This window comes from Lutra lutra, chromosome 10 (assembly GCF_902655055.1).
Source record: "Lutra lutra chromosome 10, mLutLut1.2, whole genome shotgun sequence".
Taxonomy (NCBI): Eukaryota; Metazoa; Chordata; class Mammalia; order Carnivora; family Mustelidae; genus Lutra; species Lutra lutra.
Genome location: NC_062287.1, coordinates 59,924,684 through 59,945,745, shown reverse-complemented (window position 1 = coordinate 59,945,745; position 21,062 = coordinate 59,924,684). Strand labels below are relative to the sequence as shown.

Here is a 21,062-nt window from a genome sequence, read left to right as displayed (position 1 = left end):
TTTATTGTCGACTTGATGCATATATACAATGTAATCCCAATCAAATCAATGCTCCATACAAAACTTGTGTATATGTACAAACTGTTCTTCAGTTAATATGCAAAGGCAAAATATCCAGAATAGCAACACACACTGAAGATGAACAAAGTTGGAACAATGACACTACTGTACTCTAGAATTTAGCACGGCAGTGATCAAAACAGTGTTGTAATGCAGAATAACCAAAACATTCAGTGGAACAGAATTGAAAGCCCACAACTAGATACACATATGTAAGTACTTAACACAGGAACAAAGGCAATTTAATGGAGAAAGAACGGTCTTTTCAACTAATGGTGCCAGAACAACTGCACATCCACATGAAAAAATAAATGAAAGTAGAAAACAGACCTTACACCTTTCACAGAAATTAACTCAGAACGGATCACAGTACTTCTAGATTGAAAATTTGAAACTCTACAAATTCTAAAAGGGAGAATAGAGTAAAATCTGGGAGACCTTGTCTCTGACAGTAATCTTTTTATTAACATTAAAAGTTTGATCCATGAAAAAAGAAACTGATAAATTGACCTAATTAAAATTGGAAAGCATCAGTTCTGTGAAAGACATTGTTAAGAGAATGAAAAGACAAAGCACAGACAGGTAGAAAATATTTGCAAAGCATATATTGGATAAAATTACTTTTTACTCCAAAATATACAAAGGACTCTTAAAACACAACAATAAAAAAATTACCAAATTAAAAAACAAACTCAGGGTTGCTGGAGTGGAGCAGGGTGGGAGGGATGGAGTGGTTGGGTGGTGGACAATGGAGAGGGTATGTGCTATGGTGAACTCTGTGAATTGTGTAAAACTGGTGAATCACAGTCCTGTACCCCCTGAAACAAATAATATATTGTATGTTAATACAAAAAAAATTTTTTTTAATTATACACCCCCGCAAAAAAGGACTCAAACACCTAGCATTTCTTATATGATTCATTATTAGAACCTTTGGTTTTGGCCTCTCTGCTACCTTTTGTGCTATTAATTCATCAGCAGGAAAACATCTACGAAGTCAGTTTAAATTTTTTTTTTTTAATTTTTTTATTTTTTCAGAATAACAATATTCATTATTTTTGCACCACACACAATGCTCCATGCAATCCGTGCCCTCTACAATATCCACCACCTGGTGCCCCCAACCTCCCACCCCCCACCACTTCAAAATTCTCAGATCGTTTTTCAGAGTCCGTAGTCTCTCATGGTTCACCTCCCCTTCCAAATTCCCTCAACTACCTTCTCCTCTCCATCTCCCCTTGTCCTCCATGCTATTTGTTATGCTCCACAAATAAGTGAAACCATATGATAATTGACTCTCTCTGCTTGACTTATTTCACTCAGCATAATCTCTTCCAGTCCCGTCCATGTTGCTACAAAACTTGGGTATTCATCCTTACTTTTTTCTTCTTCTTCTTTTTTTTTTTTTTACAGCTTTATAAACATATATTTTTATCCCCAGGGGTACAGGTCTGCGAATCGCCAGATTTACACACTTCACAACACTCACCATAGCACATACCCTCCCCAATATCCATAACCCAACCCCCTCTCCCAACCCCTTCCCCCCATCAACCCTCAGTTTGTTTTGTGAGATTAAGAGTCACTTATGGTTTGTCTCCCTCCCAATCCCATCTTGTTTCATTTACTCTTCTCCTACCCCCTCGACCCCCCATGTTGCATCTCCTCTCCCTCATATCAGGGAGATCATATGATAGTTGTCTTTCTCTGATTGACTTATTTCACTAAGCATGATACCCTCTAGTTCCATCCACGTCGTCACAAATGGCAAGATTTCATTTCTTTTGATGGCTGCATAGTATTCCATTGTGTATATATACCACCTATACTTTATCCATTCCTCTGTTGATGGACATCTAGGTTCTTTCCATAGTTTGGCTATTGTAGACATTTCTGCTATATACATTCGGGTGCACGTGCCCCTTCGGATCACTACGTTTGTATCTTTAGGGTAAATACCCAGCAGTGCAATTGCTGGGTCATAGGGTGGTTCTATTTTCAACATTTTGAGGAACCTCCATGCTGTTTTCCAGAGTGGTTGCACCAGCTCGCATTCCCACCAACAGTGTAGGAGGGTTCCCCTTTCTCCGCATCCTCGCCAGCATCTGTCATTTCCGGACTTGTTAATTTTAGCCATTCTGACTGGTGTGAGGTGATATCTCATGGTGGTTTTGATTTGTATTTCCCTGATGCCGAGTGATATGGAGCACTTTTTCATGTGTCTGTTGGCCATCTGGATGTCTTCTTTGCAGAAATGTCTGTTCATGTCCTCTGCCCATTTCTTGATCAGATTATTTGTTCTTTGGGTGTTGAGTTTGCTAAGTTCTTTATAGATTTTGGACACTAGCCTTTTATCTGATATGTCATTTGCAAATATCTTCTCCCATTCTGTCAGTTGTCTTTTGGTTTTGTTAACTGTTTCCTTTGCTGTGCAAAAGCTTTTGATCTTGATAAAATCCCAAAAGTTCATTTTTGCCCTTGCTTCCCTTGCCTTTGGTGATGTTCCTAGGAAGATGTTGCTGCGGCTGACGTCGAAGAGGTTGCTGCCTGTGTTCTCCTCAAGGATTTGGATGGATTCCTTTCTCACATTGAGATCCTTCATCCATTTTGAGTCTATTTTCGTGTGTGGTGTAAGGAAATGATCCAATTTCATTTTTCTGCATGTGGCTGTCCAATTTTCCCAACACCATTTATTGAAGAGGCTATCTTTTTTCCATTGGACATTCTTTCCTGCTTTATCAAAGATGAGTTGACCATAGAGTTGAGGGTCTATTTCTGGGCTCTCTATTCTGTTCCATTGATCTATGTGTCTGTTTTTGTGCCAGTACCATGCTGTCTTGATGATGACAGCTTTGTAATAGAGCTTGAAGTCCGGAATTGTGATGCCACCAACTTTGGCTTTCTTTTTCAATATTCCTTTGGCTATTCGAGGTCTTTTCTGGTTCCATATAAATTTGAGGATTATTTGTTCCATTTCTTTGAAAAAAATGGATGGTACTTTGATAGGAATTGCATTAAATGTGTAGATTGCTTTAGGTAGCATAGACATTTTCACAATATTTATTCTTCCAATCCAGGAGCATGGAACATTTTTCCATTTCTTTGTGTCTTCCTCAATTTCTTTCATGAGTACTTTATAGTTTTCTGAGTATAGGTTCTTAGTCTCTTTGGTTAGGTTTATTCCTAGGTATCTTATAGTTTTGGGTGCAATTGTAAATGGGATGGACTCCTTAATTTCTCTCTCTTCTGTCTTGTTGTTGGTGTAGAGAAATGCAACTGATTTCTGTGCATTGATTTTATATCCTGACACTTGACTGAATTCCTGTACAAGTTCTAGCAGTTTTGGAGTGGAGTCTTTTGGGTTTTCCACATATAGTATCATATCATCTGCGAAGAGTGAGAGTTTGACTTCTTCTTTGCCGATTTGGATGCCTTTAATTTCCTTTTGTTGTCTGATTGCTGAGGCTAGGACTTCTAGTACTATGTTGAATAGCAGTGGTGATAACGGACACCCCTGCCGTGTTCCTGACCTTAGCGGAAAAGCTTTCAGTTTTTCTCCATTGAGAATGATATTTGCGGTGGGGTTTTCATAGATGGCTTTGATAATATTGAGGTATGTGCCGTCTATCCCTACATTTTGAAGAGTTTTGATCAGGAAGGGATGCTATACTTTGTCAAATGCTTTTTCAGCATCTATGGAGAGTATCATATGGTTCTTGTTCTTTCTTTTATTAATGTGTTGTATCACATTGATTGATTTGCGGATGTTGAACCAGCCTTGCAGCCATGGAATAAATCCCACTTGGTCGTAGTGAATAATCCTTTTAATGTACTGTTGAATCCTATTGGCTAGTATTTTGGTGAGAATTTTTGCATCTGTGTTCATCAAGGATATTGGTCTGTAGTTCTCTTTTTTGTTGGGATCCTTGTCTGGTTTTGGGATCAAGGTGATGCTGGCCTCATAAAATGAGTTTGGAAGTTTTCCTTCTGTTTCTATTTTTTGGAACAGTTTCAGGAGAATAGGAATTAGTTCTTCTTTAAATGTTTGGTAGAATTCCCCCGGGAAGCCGTCTGGCCCTGGGCTTTTGTTTGTTTGGAGATTTTTTTTTTTTTTAAGATTTTTATTTATTTGTCAGAGAGAGAGGGAGAGAGAGCAAGCACAGGCAGACAGAATGGCAGGCAGAGGCAGAGGGAGAAGCAGGCTCCCACTGAGCAAGGAGCCCGATGCGGGACTCGATCCCAGGACGCTGGAATCATGACCTGAGCCGAAGGCAGCTGCTTAACCAACTGAGCCACCCAGGCGCCCCTGTTTGGAGATTTTTGATGACTGTTTCAATCTTCTTACTGCTTATGGGTCTGTTCAGGCTTTCTATTTCTTCCTGGTTCAGTTGTGGTAGTTTATATGTCTCTAGGAATGCATCCATTTCTTCCAGATTGTCAAATTTGTTGGCGTAGAGTTGCTCATAGTATGTTCTTCTAATTGTCTGTATTTCTTTGGTGTTCGTTGTGATCTCTCCTCTTTCATTCATGATTTTATTTATTTGGGTCCTTTCTCTTTTCTTTTTGATAAGTCTGGCCAGGGGTTTATCAATCTTATTAATTCTTTCAAAGAACCAGCTCCTAGTTTCGTTGATTTGTTCTATTGTTTTTTTGGTCTCTACCTCATTGATTTCTGCTCTGATCTTTATGATTTCTCTTCTCCTGCTGGGATTAGGGTTTTTTTCTTGTTCTTTCTCCAGCTCCTTTAGGTGTAGGGTTAGGTTGTGTACCTGAGACCTTTTTTGTTTCTTGAGAAAGGCTTGTACCGCTATATATTTTCCTCTCAGGACTGCCTTTGTTGTGTCCCACAGATTCTGAACCGTTGTGTTTTCATTATCATTTGTTTCCATAAATTTTTTCAATTCTTCTTTAATTTCCTGGTTGACCCATTCATTCTTTAGAAGGATGCTGTTTAGTCTCCATGTATTTGGGTTCTTTCCAAATTTCCTCTTGTGATTGAGTTCTAGCTTCAGAGCATTGTGGTCTGAAAATATGCAGGGAATGATCCCAATCTTTTGATACCGGTTGAGACTTGATTTAGGACCAAGAATGTGATCTATTCTGGAGAATGTTCCATGTGCACTAGAAAAGAATGTGTATTCTGTTGCTTTGGGATGAAAAGTTCTGAATATATCTGTGATGTCCATCTGGTCCAGTGTGTCATTTAAGGCCTTGATTTCCTTGTTGATCTTTTGCTTGGATGATCTGTCCATTTCAGTGAGGGGAGTGTTAAAATCCCCTACTATTATTGTATTCTTGTCGATGTGTTTCTTTGATTTTGGTATTAACTGGTTTATATAGTTGGCTGCTCCCACGTTAGGGGCATAGATATTTAAAATTGTTAGATCTTCTTGTTGGACAGTTCCTTTGAGTATGATATTGTGTCCTTCCTCATCTCTTATTATAGTCTTTGGCTTAAAATCTAATTGATCTGCTATAAGGATTGCCACTCCTGCTTTCTTCTGATGTCCATTAGCATGGTAAATTCTTTTCCACCCCCTCACTTTAAACCTGGGGGTGTCTTCAGGTTTAAGATGAGTTTCTTGTAGGCAACATACAGATGGGTTTTGTTTTTTTTATCCATTCTGATACCCTGTGTCTTTTGATTGGGGCATTTAGCCCATTAACATTCAGGGTAAGTATTGAGAGATATGAATTTAGTGCCATTGTATTGCCTGTAAGGTGACTGTTATTGTATATTGTCTCTGTTTCTTTCTGATCTACTACTTTTAGGGTCTTTCTTTGCTTAGAGGACCCTTTCAATATTTCCTGTACAGCTGGTTTGGTATTTGCAAATTCTTTCAGTTTTTGTTTGTCCTGGAAGCTTTTAATCTCTCCTTCTATTTTCAATGATAGCCTAGCTGGATATAGTATTCTTGGCTGCATGTTTTTCTCATTTAGTACTCTGAATATATCATGCCAGCTTTTTCTGGCCTGCCAGGTCTCTGTGGATAAGTCTGCTGCCAATCTAATATTTTTACCATTGTATGTTACAGACTTCTTTTCCCGGGCTGCCTTCAGGATCTTTTCTTTGTCACTAAGACTTGTATATTTTACTATTAGGTGACGGGTGTGGACCTATTCTTATTGATTTTGAGGGGGGTTCTCTGAACCTCCTGGATTTTGATGCTTGTTCCCTTTGCCATATTGGGGAAATTCTCTCCAATAATTCTCTCCAATATACCTTCTGCTCCCCTCTCTGTTTCCTCTTCTTCTGGAATCCCAATTATTCTAATGTTGTTTCGTTTTATGGTGTCACTTATCTCTCGAATTCTCCCCTCATGGTCCAGTAGCTGTTTGTCCCTCTTTTGCTCAGCTTCTTTATTCTCTGTCATTTGGTCTTCTATATCGCTAATTCTTTCTTCTGCCTCATTTATCCTAGCAGTGGGAGCCTCCATTTTTGATTGCACCTCATTAATAGCTTTTCTGATTTCAACTTGGTTAGATTTTAGTTCTTTTATTTCTCCAGAAAGGGCTTTTATATCTCCCGAGAGGGTTGCTTTAATATCTTCCATGCCTTTTTCAAGCCCGGCTAGAACCTTGAGAATCGTCATTCTGAACTCTATATCTGACATATTACCAATGTCTGTATTGATTAGGTCCCTAGCCTTTGGTACTGCCTCTTGTTCTTTTTTTTGTTGTGAATTTTTCCGCCTTGTCATTTTGTCCAGATAAGAGTTTATGAAGGAGCAAGTAAAATACTAAAAGGGTGGCAACAACCCCAGGAAAATATGCTTTAGCCAAATCAGAAGAGATCCCGAATTGTGAGGGGGGAGAAAGGGGATAAAAAGGGGTTCAGAAAGAAAGAAAAAAAAAAACTATTAAACTATTAAACTATTAAAACTATTAAAGACTATTAAACTATTAAAAAACTATTAAAAAAACTATTAAAAACAATTAAGAAACTATTAAAACTATTAAACTATTAAACTATTAATCTATTTAAAAAAAGAAAGCCGATAAAGAAAAAATATAAAAAGAGGAAAAATAAAATATATATTAGATAAACTATTTAAAAAACGTTAAAAAAAGAAAACGGTAAAAGTTAAAAAAAAATTAGCAGAAGAAGAGAAAAAGAAAAAAAATTGAAAAAGAAAAAAAAATTAAATTAACTGCAAGGCTAAAAAATCATGGGGAGAAAGCCATGAGTTCCGTGCTTTGCTTTCTTCTCCTCTGGAATTCCGCCGCTCTCCTTGGTAGGTGAACTGGGTCCTGGCTGGGTTTCTCGTTGATCTTCTGGGGGAGGGGCCTGTTGTAGTGATTCTCAAGCGTCTTTGCCCCAGGCGGAGTTGCACCGCCCTTACCCGGGGCCGCGCTGAGTAATCCACTCGGGTTTGCTGGGTTTGCTTTCGGGAGCTTTTGTTCCCTGAGTGCTTTCCGTAGAGTTCCGGAGGATGGGAATAAAGATGGCCGCCTCCCGGTTTCCGGCCCAGAGGAGCCAAGAGCCCGGGGCCCCACTCCTCAGTGCGCCCTCAGAGAACAGCGCCCAATGACTCCCGCCACCCTGGCCTCCGGCCGCGCTCCGAGCTGACTGAGCCTGCGACCGGTTCAAGGCAACTCCAAGCTGAGAGTCACTCCTCGGCTCTGTCTCTGTAGCCGGCTTCCCCGTTCTAATACCGGTAAGCTCTGAGACACTCAGACACCCCAGATCCTTCTGCGACCCTGCGGGAACTGAGGCCGCGCTGACCCCGCCTGGGCTTTACCCCAGTTAAGCCTCTGGAGCGATGTCCCTCAGCGGAACAGACTTTTAAAAGTCCTGATTTTGCTCCGTTGCTCTGCCGCTCGCCGGGAGCCGGCCCCTCCCCCCACGGTCTATCTTCCCGTCGCTTTGGATTCACTTCTCCGCCAGTCCTACCTTGCAGAAAGTGGTTGATTTTATGTTTCTGGAATTGCTGTTCTTCTTCTCTTCAATCTCCCGTTGGATTTGTAGGTGTTTGCAATCTTTAGATAAGCTATTTAGCTGATCTCCCGCTACCCGAAGTAGTCTCAGCCTGCTACTTCTCTGCCATCTTGACTCCTCCCCCCCAGTCAGTTTAAATTTTTACAAAATAATTTAAAGACTTAGATCTATAAAATGAATGCTTTAGAAACAGACATTAGAATGCTAATTCCACCCAATGTGGACTTCTACTTCTCATTTGTGTTGGATGACAATGTTCTTCTCACTTGTGTTGGATGACGATTCTTCTTTGGTAGGTTTTATAAGTATGTTGCATAAGTTTCATTTCAGAGACATCATGAAGTTCTGACTATAGATAAGATTTAAAAAAAAAAAAAGTGCAGTCTAATTCCCCTAGTTCTTGAAGGGATTTTAAGAGCTATAAATCCAAAGGTTTTGTTTGTTGGGTTTCTTGTTTTTTTTTTTGTTTTGTTTTGTTTTGTTTTGTTTTTGGTTTTTTTGTTTGTTTGTTTGTTGCTTAATTCACCACTCATCCTGGCTGACTAAGGAACATGCCAGCTTCCATAAGTATCTCTCTATCCTTAATTCCCATTAATTCCCCATACCCTCATGAAAGTCCTTAGTGGGAAGCCAGTATTCTTAGTTTACTATCATTATATCTTTGATCATGCAAAGCCTTCTTTGTATAATACCATCCATGTGGGGCACCTGGGTGGCTCAGTGGACTAAAGCCTCTGCCTTTGGCTCAGGTCATGATCCCAGAGTCCGGGGATCAAGGCCCACATTGGGCTCTCTGCTCAGCGGGGAGCCTGCTACCCTCCCTTTCTCTCTCTGCCTGCTTCTTTGCCTGCTTGTGATCTGTCTGTCAAATAAACAAATAAAATTAAAAAAAAAAATCCATGTAAGTCTTCCACCCTTCAATGCGTCAATCCATTCTGTATTCCCCCAGGAAAATTCGTTGATCAATACAGTCCTTAAGTTGTTTTCTCTCTATCCACCTCATTCTTTACACATTTTCTTTCCTTTATATCTGCACTGATGTATCAGCCAACAAATTCTTTCCAAATTCTTTTGTCTTGGCAATGTATTGAACGCAACTTGTTGCATGAGATTATTGGCTTCAAAATAACATTCATCTAAATGTTCCAAATTTTAAAAAAAGTAAATCACTAAAAGGCACAGAATTCTTATATTTAGAGTATAGAAATAACAGGTTAAAGGAGACAAGTGTTCCTGTATCTGGATTTTTTTTTTTTTTCTGTCCTGGCAAAAACACTAAATACTTATTATGTTTTAATAATTGTGAATGAGGAAAATAAGGTGTTTTATTTTGTTTTGCTGTTTTATTTTTAAATCTCCATGAGTAAAAGCTTTCAGTCATGTTTCATATTATAGAACTTCACAGAACCATAACATAAACTTGGAATTACCCTGAAAATGTGTACAACAGACACTATTCATGTACAAGTTACTCATCAAAACTTTGTATTCTAATAAGTACCTCTTTTTTATTTTCAGTATATTGTGATCCATGTTGTTTATTTTTCTCTCTTATTCAGGGCCACTATCCCCTCTTCCTAACTCAAATTCTTCCCATGCTTTTTATTTATCATATGACATATTAGCTACTCCTTGGTCATGTAATAAAACATCTTTGCTCCTTTAATTACCCACCAGTCTGTGTCTGAAAATCTCAAATTTTGATCAGTCTCTTCTGTTATTTTAACAGAGAAACTCAATAATACTAGAGAAAATCTTAGAGTTGTCACAACATTTATGCAGCTCTGAATTCCCTGACTGATTTCTATATCCTTCTACGTCTAAATTCTACCTTTTTGTTCAATTTCCACCTCTCTCTCTTTTTCTCTCTGCCATTAAATGTATTTATAATATACATATACACTTCTCACCTTCTTTTTTCTCCCATTTCTTATCCCAGCAGGAAGAGAACCTCTCCTTTTCTTCTGGCCAAATTTCCCTAGATACGTTGTTGTTGTTTATTACCTTTCTCCTAAAATCTTGTATTGTAAGCATTTGCAATATTCTTTTTCTTTGCCTACTGACAAACTATTCAAGTTTTAATACATTTCGTTATACCAGAAGTGGGGACCTCCTCCTGCTAATATTCCCTCTCTCATTTTGTTTATATTCCTAACCGTCACATTAATCACTATGACTTCTGGTTTTCTAATCTATTAAAGTGCATTTCTAACCACTGTAATAATGCTTACATGTACAACTCTAACCTCACTTTTCTGGAAAAAAAGATAAAAATGATCCTCTATTAACCAAACACAATAAACTTGGTAAAGACTCTACTGAATTGATACCTGTGCAGTGATTAACATTATTTTCTCCTTAAAATACATATTTTGTTTCTATATTGTTTATCTTAATTTTTTTTCTGCCATTTCAAAAATACCCTTCCTATGTTCCTTTGTCTGACTATACTGTTGATACCATAAATTCCACTGACAACTACATTCATCTTCATGGTTCTCCTTCTTATACTACATATCCTCTCCTGGCAATAATACCCAGTCCCACAGCTATATGGATCACTGAAAAAAGAAGAATTACATATTGCTTTTCCATAAATCTAATTTTGAACACAGAAGGCAAATATCAAACTGCCTTTTAAATAGTTCCACCATGGTGGAAAATAAATAAAACAAATTGAAAGTTTCTTTGAATTAAATTCACTTTTCTCATTGTTGTTGACAGGACCTTCCCCCCAATACCCCTGATTCCTGTTGACCCATAAACTAGGAAATACCTACCTTAAAATGTTTGGAAAGGTGATTCCTACCTTTAATTCCAATTTGTCACTCACTTTGCCAACAGGTGAAGATGAAAGTGACTCATAAGATTGTTGAGATTAGAAAACATGTTAGGTGTCGTTTTCTTTTTCTTTCTTTCTTTCTTTCTTTCTTTCTTTCTTTCTTTCTTTCTTTCACCTTTGGTGATCTTTCTCTAAGTCTCTTTTTTTCTCTAAGACTTTGTCTGACCTTGTCTCTCTCTTCCTCTCATTTTTATTTTGATCTCTCCAGTACAGTCAAGAGCAGCATATTACTCTTCGTACTTCTAATGCCACATAGTGGTTAACCTCGTTGGTGACTGGCTGTGGCTGGAAATTCCCTCTGCTTCACTTATAAATAAGGGGAAAAACGCTTACTTTTTGCCTGATATTCTAGTATTCTGATTTAATCTAGCTTCACCAACCATGAAAACCCATATATCTCATTTGCACAAGACATGAGAGATTTTTATTATACAAATCTCAGAGGGGCATCTGGGTGGCTCAGATAGTTGTGTCTGCCTTTGGCTCAGGTCATGATCTCCGGGTTCTGGGGTTGAGTCCTATATGGGGTTCCCAGCTCAGGGGGAGTCTGCTTCTCCCTCTCCCTTTGCCTCTCCCCCTGCTTGTGCTCTCTCTGTCTCTCTCTCTCTCAAATAAATAAATAAAATCTTAAAAGAAAAAGACACCTCTAAGGAGATATTATTGTCTGTAATTTTATATGCAATAAAAATATTTCATTTTCTCTCCCCCCAAAAAATAGCTAACTTACCATTCTTTCAAACTCAGTCATACATTTAGTGACTAAATGCTTAACATATAGGAGATGAACTTTAGTACATACTATTAAAGTGTTGTTTTCGCTACCTTTAACTTAATCCAACTGCGAATTTATTGTCATAAGAAAATGTATATTAGAACTTTAAAAAACCACTTTAGATTCTACAATTTTATTATACTTTTCTTTCATTATAATCCATTTTCCCTTAGATTTTCTCCTGTACCCAATATGTTTGTTACCTAACAAATAATTGTTTATTATTCAAGTCTGAGCTCAAGAATCAGCTCCCCTAGTTGCATCTCCTGTTTATTTTTTATTTATTTAATTTTTTAAAAACTTTATTTTATTTTTTCAGCCTTCCAAGATTCATTGTTCATGCACCACACCCAGTGCTCCATGCAATACGTGCCCCCTTCATACCCACCACCAGGCTCACCCATCCCCCCACTCCCCTCCCTTCCCAAACCCTCTGTTTGTTTCTCAGAGTCCACAGTCTCTCATGGTTCATTTTGCCTTCCGATTTCCCCAATTCCCTTCTCCTCTCCTTCTCCCAATGTCCTCCGTGTATCTCCTATTTTTAAGCAGAATTCCAAATTCTTCCTTTACATCCTGGATGCAAGACAATTACTAGTTACTGAGTGCACCCTTGGAAGAATAAATTAATTTAACAGTTTACTTTCCCAGGACCTATTTAATATCAAAAAACCCATCACATTTAATGTGGGTGCAAATCTATGTGTTCTATTTCCAGGAGTATATCTGCATGGAGAAAGATTAGAAAACACAAATAAACAGTTTAGGAAAAATATTAGGAATTTTAGTTTCTTGATATGTAAGCTTTCTTTGTACTTCTGCATTATCTTTACCTATATACCTGAGGCAGGATGCATACCTCCTTAATGAAAGATCTAGAGATATTCACTTTGGATAAGTGAAGAAAAGAAAGGTGAAAAATGTTCTGACACTCTATATCCTGGGTCAAATCTGAAAACTGAATTACTTATTTTCCTTTAACAATTTCCATTCAGAGTGTCTTCTTATGCACAATAACAAGGTGCAATTCCCCCATGCTCCCTTTGGGTCCTTTCTAAATATTTGTCTATTTAGATCTCAGAGGCACCTATGAGAACATTTACTCACGAGTTTAATTCTTCAGCCTTCTTATGTGCACTCACCTACTTACGAGGCATAGTTATAAACAGAGCAGTTATTTAAAAGATCACTTCCAGTGAAATATAATATTAGACTATGATGCAATTCTCCTGAGGAATGTGAGGAAGTGATTAGCTATATTCCCTGTGGTCAACTATGGAGATTTTATACACACATACACACACATGCACATGCATGCGCGTGCACACACACACACACACACACACACACACACACACACACACATATTAGTATAAAGATGGGATATTAAAAAAATATCCCAGGGGTGCCTGGGTGGCTCAGTGGGTTGGGGCTTCTGCCTCCAGCTCGGGTCATGGTCCTGGGGTCCTGGGATTGGGCCCTACGTTGGGCTTTCTGTTCAACCTCTCTGCCTGCTTGTGATCTCTGTCAAATAAATAAAATAGAATCTTAAAAAAAAAATTCCAAACTCCTTTGCCTCTAGTCCATGAATCTTAATGATTTCTGTTCTTATCCCACAATATTTTTACAGAAGAAATCTCAGTCTTTGGTAGTCCTTGAAGTTAGTAACAAACAGGGCAAGAAATCCATCATATGACATAAAGGCTTTAAATGGATTCTAAAATTGAACATACCAATGATGGGAAGAAGTCAGAGACAATTCCAGGACAATTCCAGTATAGTCATTCATTCATATCCATTCATAAAGTTGAAAAAGACAAGTAGAAATAGTTTTTCCAATAATAGCTGATCATGTTGAGCTATCCATTTGAACACTTCTATTTTTTTTTTCACATGTAATTGTCCTTTTATTCGAGAAACCACCATGGTCGTGACCAGTAGGCAACTCTGAATATCTAGAATCAGCTACTCAGACTTTCACTTGAGTTGGCTTATAGAAGCTTCTTACTGTTAAAAAAAAAAAAAGCATCTTACTGTTATTTTTTCAGAAAACTGTTATTTTAGACAAAAAATGAATTAAACTGGTTCCTGATTCTTGCACTCTCTCCAATACATGTACTTACTATTTTATTTTTTAAAGCCATTTATTTATTTATTTATTTATTTGCAAGAGAGAGAGAGAGACCATGCACAAGTGGGTATAGGGTAAGAGGAAAAGAGAGAGAGAGAGAATTTCAAGTAGACTCTGCGCTGAGTGTGGAGCCTAACATGGGGCTCAAATCACAACTAAGATCATGACCTGAACCTAAATCTAGATTAGGCCACTTAAGTGACAGAGCCACCCAGACACCCCATGTGTTTATTATTTTACCTAGAATATCCTCCAGTATTAAAATGTGGTTGATATAGATTTTGCTGGTTTTTTTTTTTTTTTTTTAATTTATTTAGTTGAGAGACAGAGAGAGAGCATGAGAGAGGAGGTCAGAGGGAGAAGCAGACTCCCCATGGAGCTGGGAGCCAGATGTGGGACTCGATCCCAGGACTCCGGGATCATGACCTGAGCCGAAGGCAGTTGCTTAACCAACTGAGCCACCCAGGTGCCCCTAGATTTTACTGTTTTAAACAAGAAAAGAGTTGTTGACTTAGAGAGAGTACTTTGTGGTTTCTGAAGGAAGGTTTCTTCATAAATGTACAATTATTATTGTTGTTGTCATTGTTGTTGTCGTTGTTATCATTATAAAATCAACCAAGCCATAAAGTTAGGTACTCTGCTGTTATAACTTTTTCTTACTAGAATTAATCTTACTGAACAGATAATGAATTTGCAATTCTTTTTCAGCCTTCCCAGTGTGAGAGAGGACATGGTATTTAGAATTTTCACAGCCATTTCCAGTACAGACTTAAGATACCTATACTTCCTATTACTCGTGACCATTTTTTTAAATGATTTCTTTGAGTGTTACTTCTCATATTTGTAAAGTGATAGCGTAGGCCTCCATAATCTTGAAGCCCTTAGTCTGCCTTGACTTAACTTTCCACAACTATATGTACTCACCAGAGAATTTCACATACAGAGAACCAAAAGAAGACCTTTGGTTCAGAAGTGTGGTGGAAGTCTTCATAAGAGGGTCTGGAACTTTTCTGCGTAAGTTTGATTAAATAGATTTTATATGTATGACATATATGTATGTGCTTTATGAATTACATCATGTATGCTTATATACAAAATATGGCATATATATATACATATATATATTTCATTTAGTTTATAAATATCTTATTACTTTTTCCTAGTGTCCATAATTATTAATGTAAACTGAGGACAGTGCTCCAAATGTGTGGACCACACACTTGCATTTAATTATCTGAATGGAGTGAGGTGATTGGAGGATGAGTACAAGAATAGTCTAAGGCTGGAATTGCTCCTTTAATGATGTAAATATACCCATTTTATTTATTAAAGAGAATATATGATAAAACAAAAATTACAAACTTTTAATCAGTCAAACTTGTTTAAGTCTTTCCTCATTTTGAATGACATTTAACACATTTAAATCTCTGGTGACATTTATGGAAACAATAATTTTGGGAATTATTAAAACAATGCCAAGTGTATATGAAAGGACATATGGCATTATATGTGGAACATAAAGCACTAAATAAATGATAGCTTATATGTGTATGGAACTTAACACCTTTAATCAGTGGACACTTCTCATCTTTGGATATGTATTTAATACTCTGATTTAACATTTCCACAAAGGTTCCAGCAATTTCTAGATTATGATAAGCTTTTATAAATCTATGGATTTATAAAATCCATGGATCATCAAAAAGTCATATATGAACTCTTAAAATTTATTTTAATTTCAGACAAAATTATAATGCTTTGCCATTTTTAAATATAAGACCAGTCAAAACCTATTCCTAAAATTCTTTTATATTTCTAGGTATGTTTTTCTCTCATTAACCATACCAAGAAAAGCACTTCCCAAAAATCTTTGTCTTACCTTCCTTATGGTGCAATAGGAAATTAAAGATGTAGTTAAGGAGAATACTTTTGGAGGGTATTAAATTCTCCCCAATCACTTACATTAATATATTGTAAGTAAATCAATTAAAAATATTAAAACTAACATTATGCTGTACTTAAGGCTTTTAAAATATTGAATATCATGTTTTTCATGGATCTAAAATCGATACTTATAATGCAGTCCCTTTTATTTTTACATATTTCAACACTCTATATTCTATTTGCCTACATGATGTTACAAAAACAAAAATTAACTCATAAATTGCCAAGAGTATGTATTCTATAACTCTTGATGAGCATAGAATTCAGCTGAAGGAAATAAAATGTTTTGGTATTGTAAAAAACAGACTATAAGATATATGTCATTAGTATAACATGGACATCTGGGAATCTACTTTTTCTGTTAAATGTATGTTGGTTAAAAGGGTATCCTTTATACTAGTTTTCCCCCCAAAGTAAATATGCTGTTAAATGCTGCCATATTTTTATTTGGGATGGCTTATTTAACTAGAATGACATTTCTATATTACATAACAACTATACCTCACCCTAGACTTAACACTGTAGCAGAATACCCCCTAACATCTTATTTCTTTCCTTTGCCATCATACTAAACTACTAATTAGTAAAATATGAAAAATTCAGTTTATTAAATTTCCCTATTAAAATTATGCATCCTGCAGGTAATCAATATCATTGTAAATCCACCAATGTACTACTTAGTAAAGACCCATTGGACTTATAATCAATAACCTTCTCAGAGTATAATGCGGACATTTGAGAAAATAAAACTTTAGGCAATGTGTTTGGTTAATCATTGCATTCAGATATAATTTTCTGTAAGTGAAAAATAATATAAAAATAAGACTTTGTGGAAGGAGCTGAGATGTCCTTCACCAGATGAATGGATAAAGAATATGTGTTTCCTATATGCAATGGGATATTACTCAGCCTTCAGAAGGGATGAATACCTATCATTTGCTTTGACATGGATGGAATTGAAGGGGATTATGCTAAGTGAAATAAGAGAGAAAGACAATTAACAAAGAAAGACAATTATCATATGGTTTCATTCATATGTAGAACATAAGGAATAGCATAGAGGACCTTAGTGGAAGAGATGGAAACCTGGATGGGAAGAAATCAGAGATGGAGACAAACCATGAGAGACTCTGGACTTGGAAACAAACTGAGGATCATAGAAGGGAGGGGGCTGAGGGATGGGGCAACTGAGTGATGGGTATTAAAGAGGGCATGTGTTGTGATGAATACTTACTGGGTGTTATATGCAACTAATGAATTATTGAACACTACATCAAAAATTAATGATGTACTCTATGTTGGCTAACGGAACATAAATAATAAAAAAAATAAAAACCTTGTAAATATATTTAAATGACATAAATAACAGTGCATTAATAAAAAGATTTTAAATGTAATCTAGAATTTGCAGGTGAGTGTCTTCCTAAAGTTCTCAGAGAAAGATGTCAAATTTAGCTGAAGAATCGGTGCAGTTGTCAGGAATAAAAAGAATAGTCCTAGAGGATTTGTTATATTGTTTGAATACACTGTGAGGTTTGGGAGATGAGAGTTAAGATTTTGGAGCAAACTCTAGTGATGTGCAACATCAACAGAACTCATGATCAGAGAGGTAGGGTGTTTGTATGAAACCTACAACATCAGGTTCTACAGCATTGATGAACCATAGACAAATGAAATCTTTTCCTACCTTTAAAGCATTTACATTTAGTTGGAACAGAAACATAACAGACACAATGAAGGTTTATTACATTAAGGCTTTAAATCTAAAAAAAAATAAAATTAGTTCATATTCTGGACTCAAGATCACTAGAATGGAATTTGACAAACACATAGATTGAGTGTTCTGCCTTGTGATGAAGGTATCTTTTAGACTCACTGATTTTGATGAATCACTGCTCAAAGGCCATCTCAAAAGACAAAGAGCTAGCGCATACAACCACATGCACCAGAACACTCATGCACATATAAACAGCCACATCTATATTACATAAATTGTATCTACATTTATTTTTCTATATATATCAACCCATACTGACTCCCTTGAGGTTCATTCATGTTTTCTTTACTTTTTATTTTTATTATTCATTTGAGAAAGAGCAAGAGAGAGCATGAGCTGGGGATGAAGGGCAGAGGGAGAGGGAGAAGCAGACTCCCCACTGAGCAAGGAGCACAATGTGGGGCTCGATCCCAAGACCCTGAGATCATGACATGAGCAGAAGGCAGATGCTTAAGTAACTGAGCCACCCAGGTACCCCGAGGTTCACTGAGGTTTTCAATAGAAATCCCAAACTACAGATTTAATTCTACTTTTTTTTTATAGTTTTTTTTTTTTCTTTAAGTAGGCTCCATGTCCAGTGTGGACCCCATGCAGGGCTTGAACTCATGACCCTGAGGTCAAGACCTGAGCTGAGATCAAGAGTGAGACACATAACTGACTGAGCACCCAAGTGCCCCTTTAATTTTGTCCTTTTTGACATTGTAATTTCCACCCAAGTTGAGGGACAGGCCTCCCATGAATCTCAGTTTTCATGCCCATCATCTCTAACATGGATTAAACAGTTTATGGGATTCATATAAGAATGCAACTAGATTTTGAATGGAATTTTATTATTACATTTATTCAGTAAAATTTCATTTTGTATGCATCATGTCAGCACCATACTAGGCGTTGGAGATATGAAGATAAATTACACCAGTTTTCCCTAGATTGTGTTAACAGCTGCCAAGTAGATATCTGAACTAGGGAGATTCATTTTGTAAATTAAACATTAACATAAGGAGATTTTATGACTGTGTTTCTCCCCCTAAACCGTCCTTCAAAAGTCCTTATGTCAGCGAATACCACGCTGTCAATGAAATCAGTAAAAGTCAGTCCAAGTCATTGAGTATTAATTAAGTGTCACATATATGACAAAAGGTTAATTGATGCTACATGATAAATATTAATTATTAGGCATCCAGTGTAATACCCAAAACGATACATACATTTTTATATAGTATGGTTTGAACTGCACAGACTGCTATGGATTACAAAGAATAACACTGAGCCCAAAAAGAAACCTCAATTAAGTCATCCTGAGAAAGATATCAAAAATGTTGGACTTAATCCTACAGAAGGAAGATTCTGCCAATATAAGAATCAGAGACAGAGGCTCCAGGGAGAGGATATACCACAATGAGAGTGAAGGGTAAAAGTAACAGAAATGGATGTATCTCTTGAAGAGAATAGTGTCTTAAAAGGAAGAAGATAAATGTCCAATTAGAAAAATTCTGACTTTGGCACTATACAGATTACTGATCATCTCTGCAATTAAAGAGAAGTGTAATGTAAATGGTAAAAATCCCACACAATTTGGTGTGCAGCAGATGATTAGTTCTCCATGTGAAAAACTTACTCCAAAGTCCAAACACATAAATATAATGAAACTGTTACTTTTTGCCCTCATAGAATCTGACACTATACTTCATCAACCACACAGAATGTGAATGTCAGGTTTACGTGAAAGAACATGATACAAAAATACACTAACCAGGAGGTAGTAGATAGAATGAGAGAGAAGGTCCAAATCCATGTTCCATATTGTTGTATCATTAAGCCATAGTCAGGAATCTCCCTAAATAGTTGTTGTTATCAGCCTGCACCTGACTTTTACATTTAAATTTTTTATTTGATGTATCTATAAAGTTATAAAACTTGCTATTTAAAATATTATTTTACTTCTTTGTAGGGTCTTACAACAAAATTAGTGAGTATGCTCACTGCTAATCATTCCATATTTATTTCATTTGTCTTCCATTCAAATTTCTCTATTAGAATTTAATTTACATTAAGAAATCTATTATATATGCCCCTATAGTAGTCTGTGTGAAATTTTTTGTGGGGAAAGAAGAAACTATGATTACATTTTGATGCACAAATTAAAGATCTCAATCTCCACTTAATGCTTAATTCATGGTCACTTAGTAAAGAATTTTGGGATGATGAAGTGTGATCATAAATGATAGTAGATAATGACAGAATTAGTTTCATATACACTAGAATTATAATATATTGAATTTCTTGTGTATTAGGAAAAAATATCACTTGATGTTTTTAAACAGAGGCCAAAATATTAACATTCAATTTGATTTAAGAAATATTTGTCTTAGTGACAAAGAGCTGATTGAACTTCAAAAATTTATTCATGATTTTTGTCATCCATGTCATGTGTGGACTAGATATGATGAACTCTGCCTGTTTCAACTAACTTTGTTCCAAAACAAGTGAAAATTTAAAAATAAGAGTCAGAGCTTTACTGTCTTGAATGCAAAACTATGACTACATATTCTTTTACACAATGAACTTGAGAAGGCCTAAACTTTCACCAACATTTTTTCATTATTTTGTGGTTGTTGCTGTTGTTATTTGATATGAGATAGTGAAAAATCAAGATGGATCTTTAGAGTAGAAAATCTTGGACATCCGATCTCGAATCTGTTTGGTCTTTACCCCATACACTATAGGATTGAGCAAAGGAGGGACAAGCAGATAAAGGTTGGACAGAAGAATATGAATGTAGGGTGGAATATGGAATCCAAACCTGTGTGTAAAGAAGGAGAAGAAAGCCAGTAGATAAAACTCGAGGAAGACACAAATATGGGCAATGCAGGTATTGAAGGCTTTGAGCCTAGCTTCCCTCTGACGAAGACTGAAGACAGTTAGAAATATTCGGATGTAAGAGAATGTGATGAAGACTATGTCAAATCCAAGTATAGTGAAAGCCACAAAGAGACCATAGATCTTGTTGATTCGGATGTCTTCTGCTGCCAACTTCACGATGGCCATGTGCTCACAGTATGAATGGGAGACCACAGTGGTCCGGTAGTACTTCAGCCGACATTTGATGAGGATGAGACACGGAGCTGCAAAGAGGGCTGCTCTGAGCGTCACTCCAACCCCAATCTGAGTGAGAAGTTGGTGGGTAAAGATGGTTGCATGTCTCAGGGGATCACAGATGGCCACATAGCGGTCCAAGGCCATGGCCAGCAGAATTCCTGATTCGATGCACTGGAAGGTGTGGATGAGCCACATCTGAAAGAGACAAGCATCGAAGTATATTTTTGGCAGATGAAACCAGAATATTCCTAGCATTTTGGGTAGGATGCAGGTACTGAGAGCAATGTCTGTTGCTCCAAGCATTGCCAGGAAGAGATACATGGGCTCATGGAGGCTGTGTTCAGATCTGATGATGACCAGGAGCAGGGAATTTCCAAATAGAGCAGTGATGTACATGGCACAGAAAGGAATTCCAATCCAGAACTGCACAGACTCCAATCCAGGGATCCCGATCAGTGTCAGCACCGAGGGCATGAAGACTGTGCCATTGAGATTAATCAT

At 36.9% G+C, this 21,062-nt stretch overlaps 1 protein-coding gene across 1 annotated transcript; it reads right to left on the bottom strand.

Annotated features, from left to right (window-relative positions):
- Nucleotides 1-20,111: 20,111 nt before the first annotated feature.
- On the bottom strand, nt 20,112-21,062 carry LOC125079365 (olfactory receptor 52A5-like). The gene has a single exon (XM_047692921.1). It carries the CDS (start codon nt 21,060-21,062, stop codon nt 20,112-20,114), a length of 951 nt encoding a protein of 316 aa, XP_047548877.1.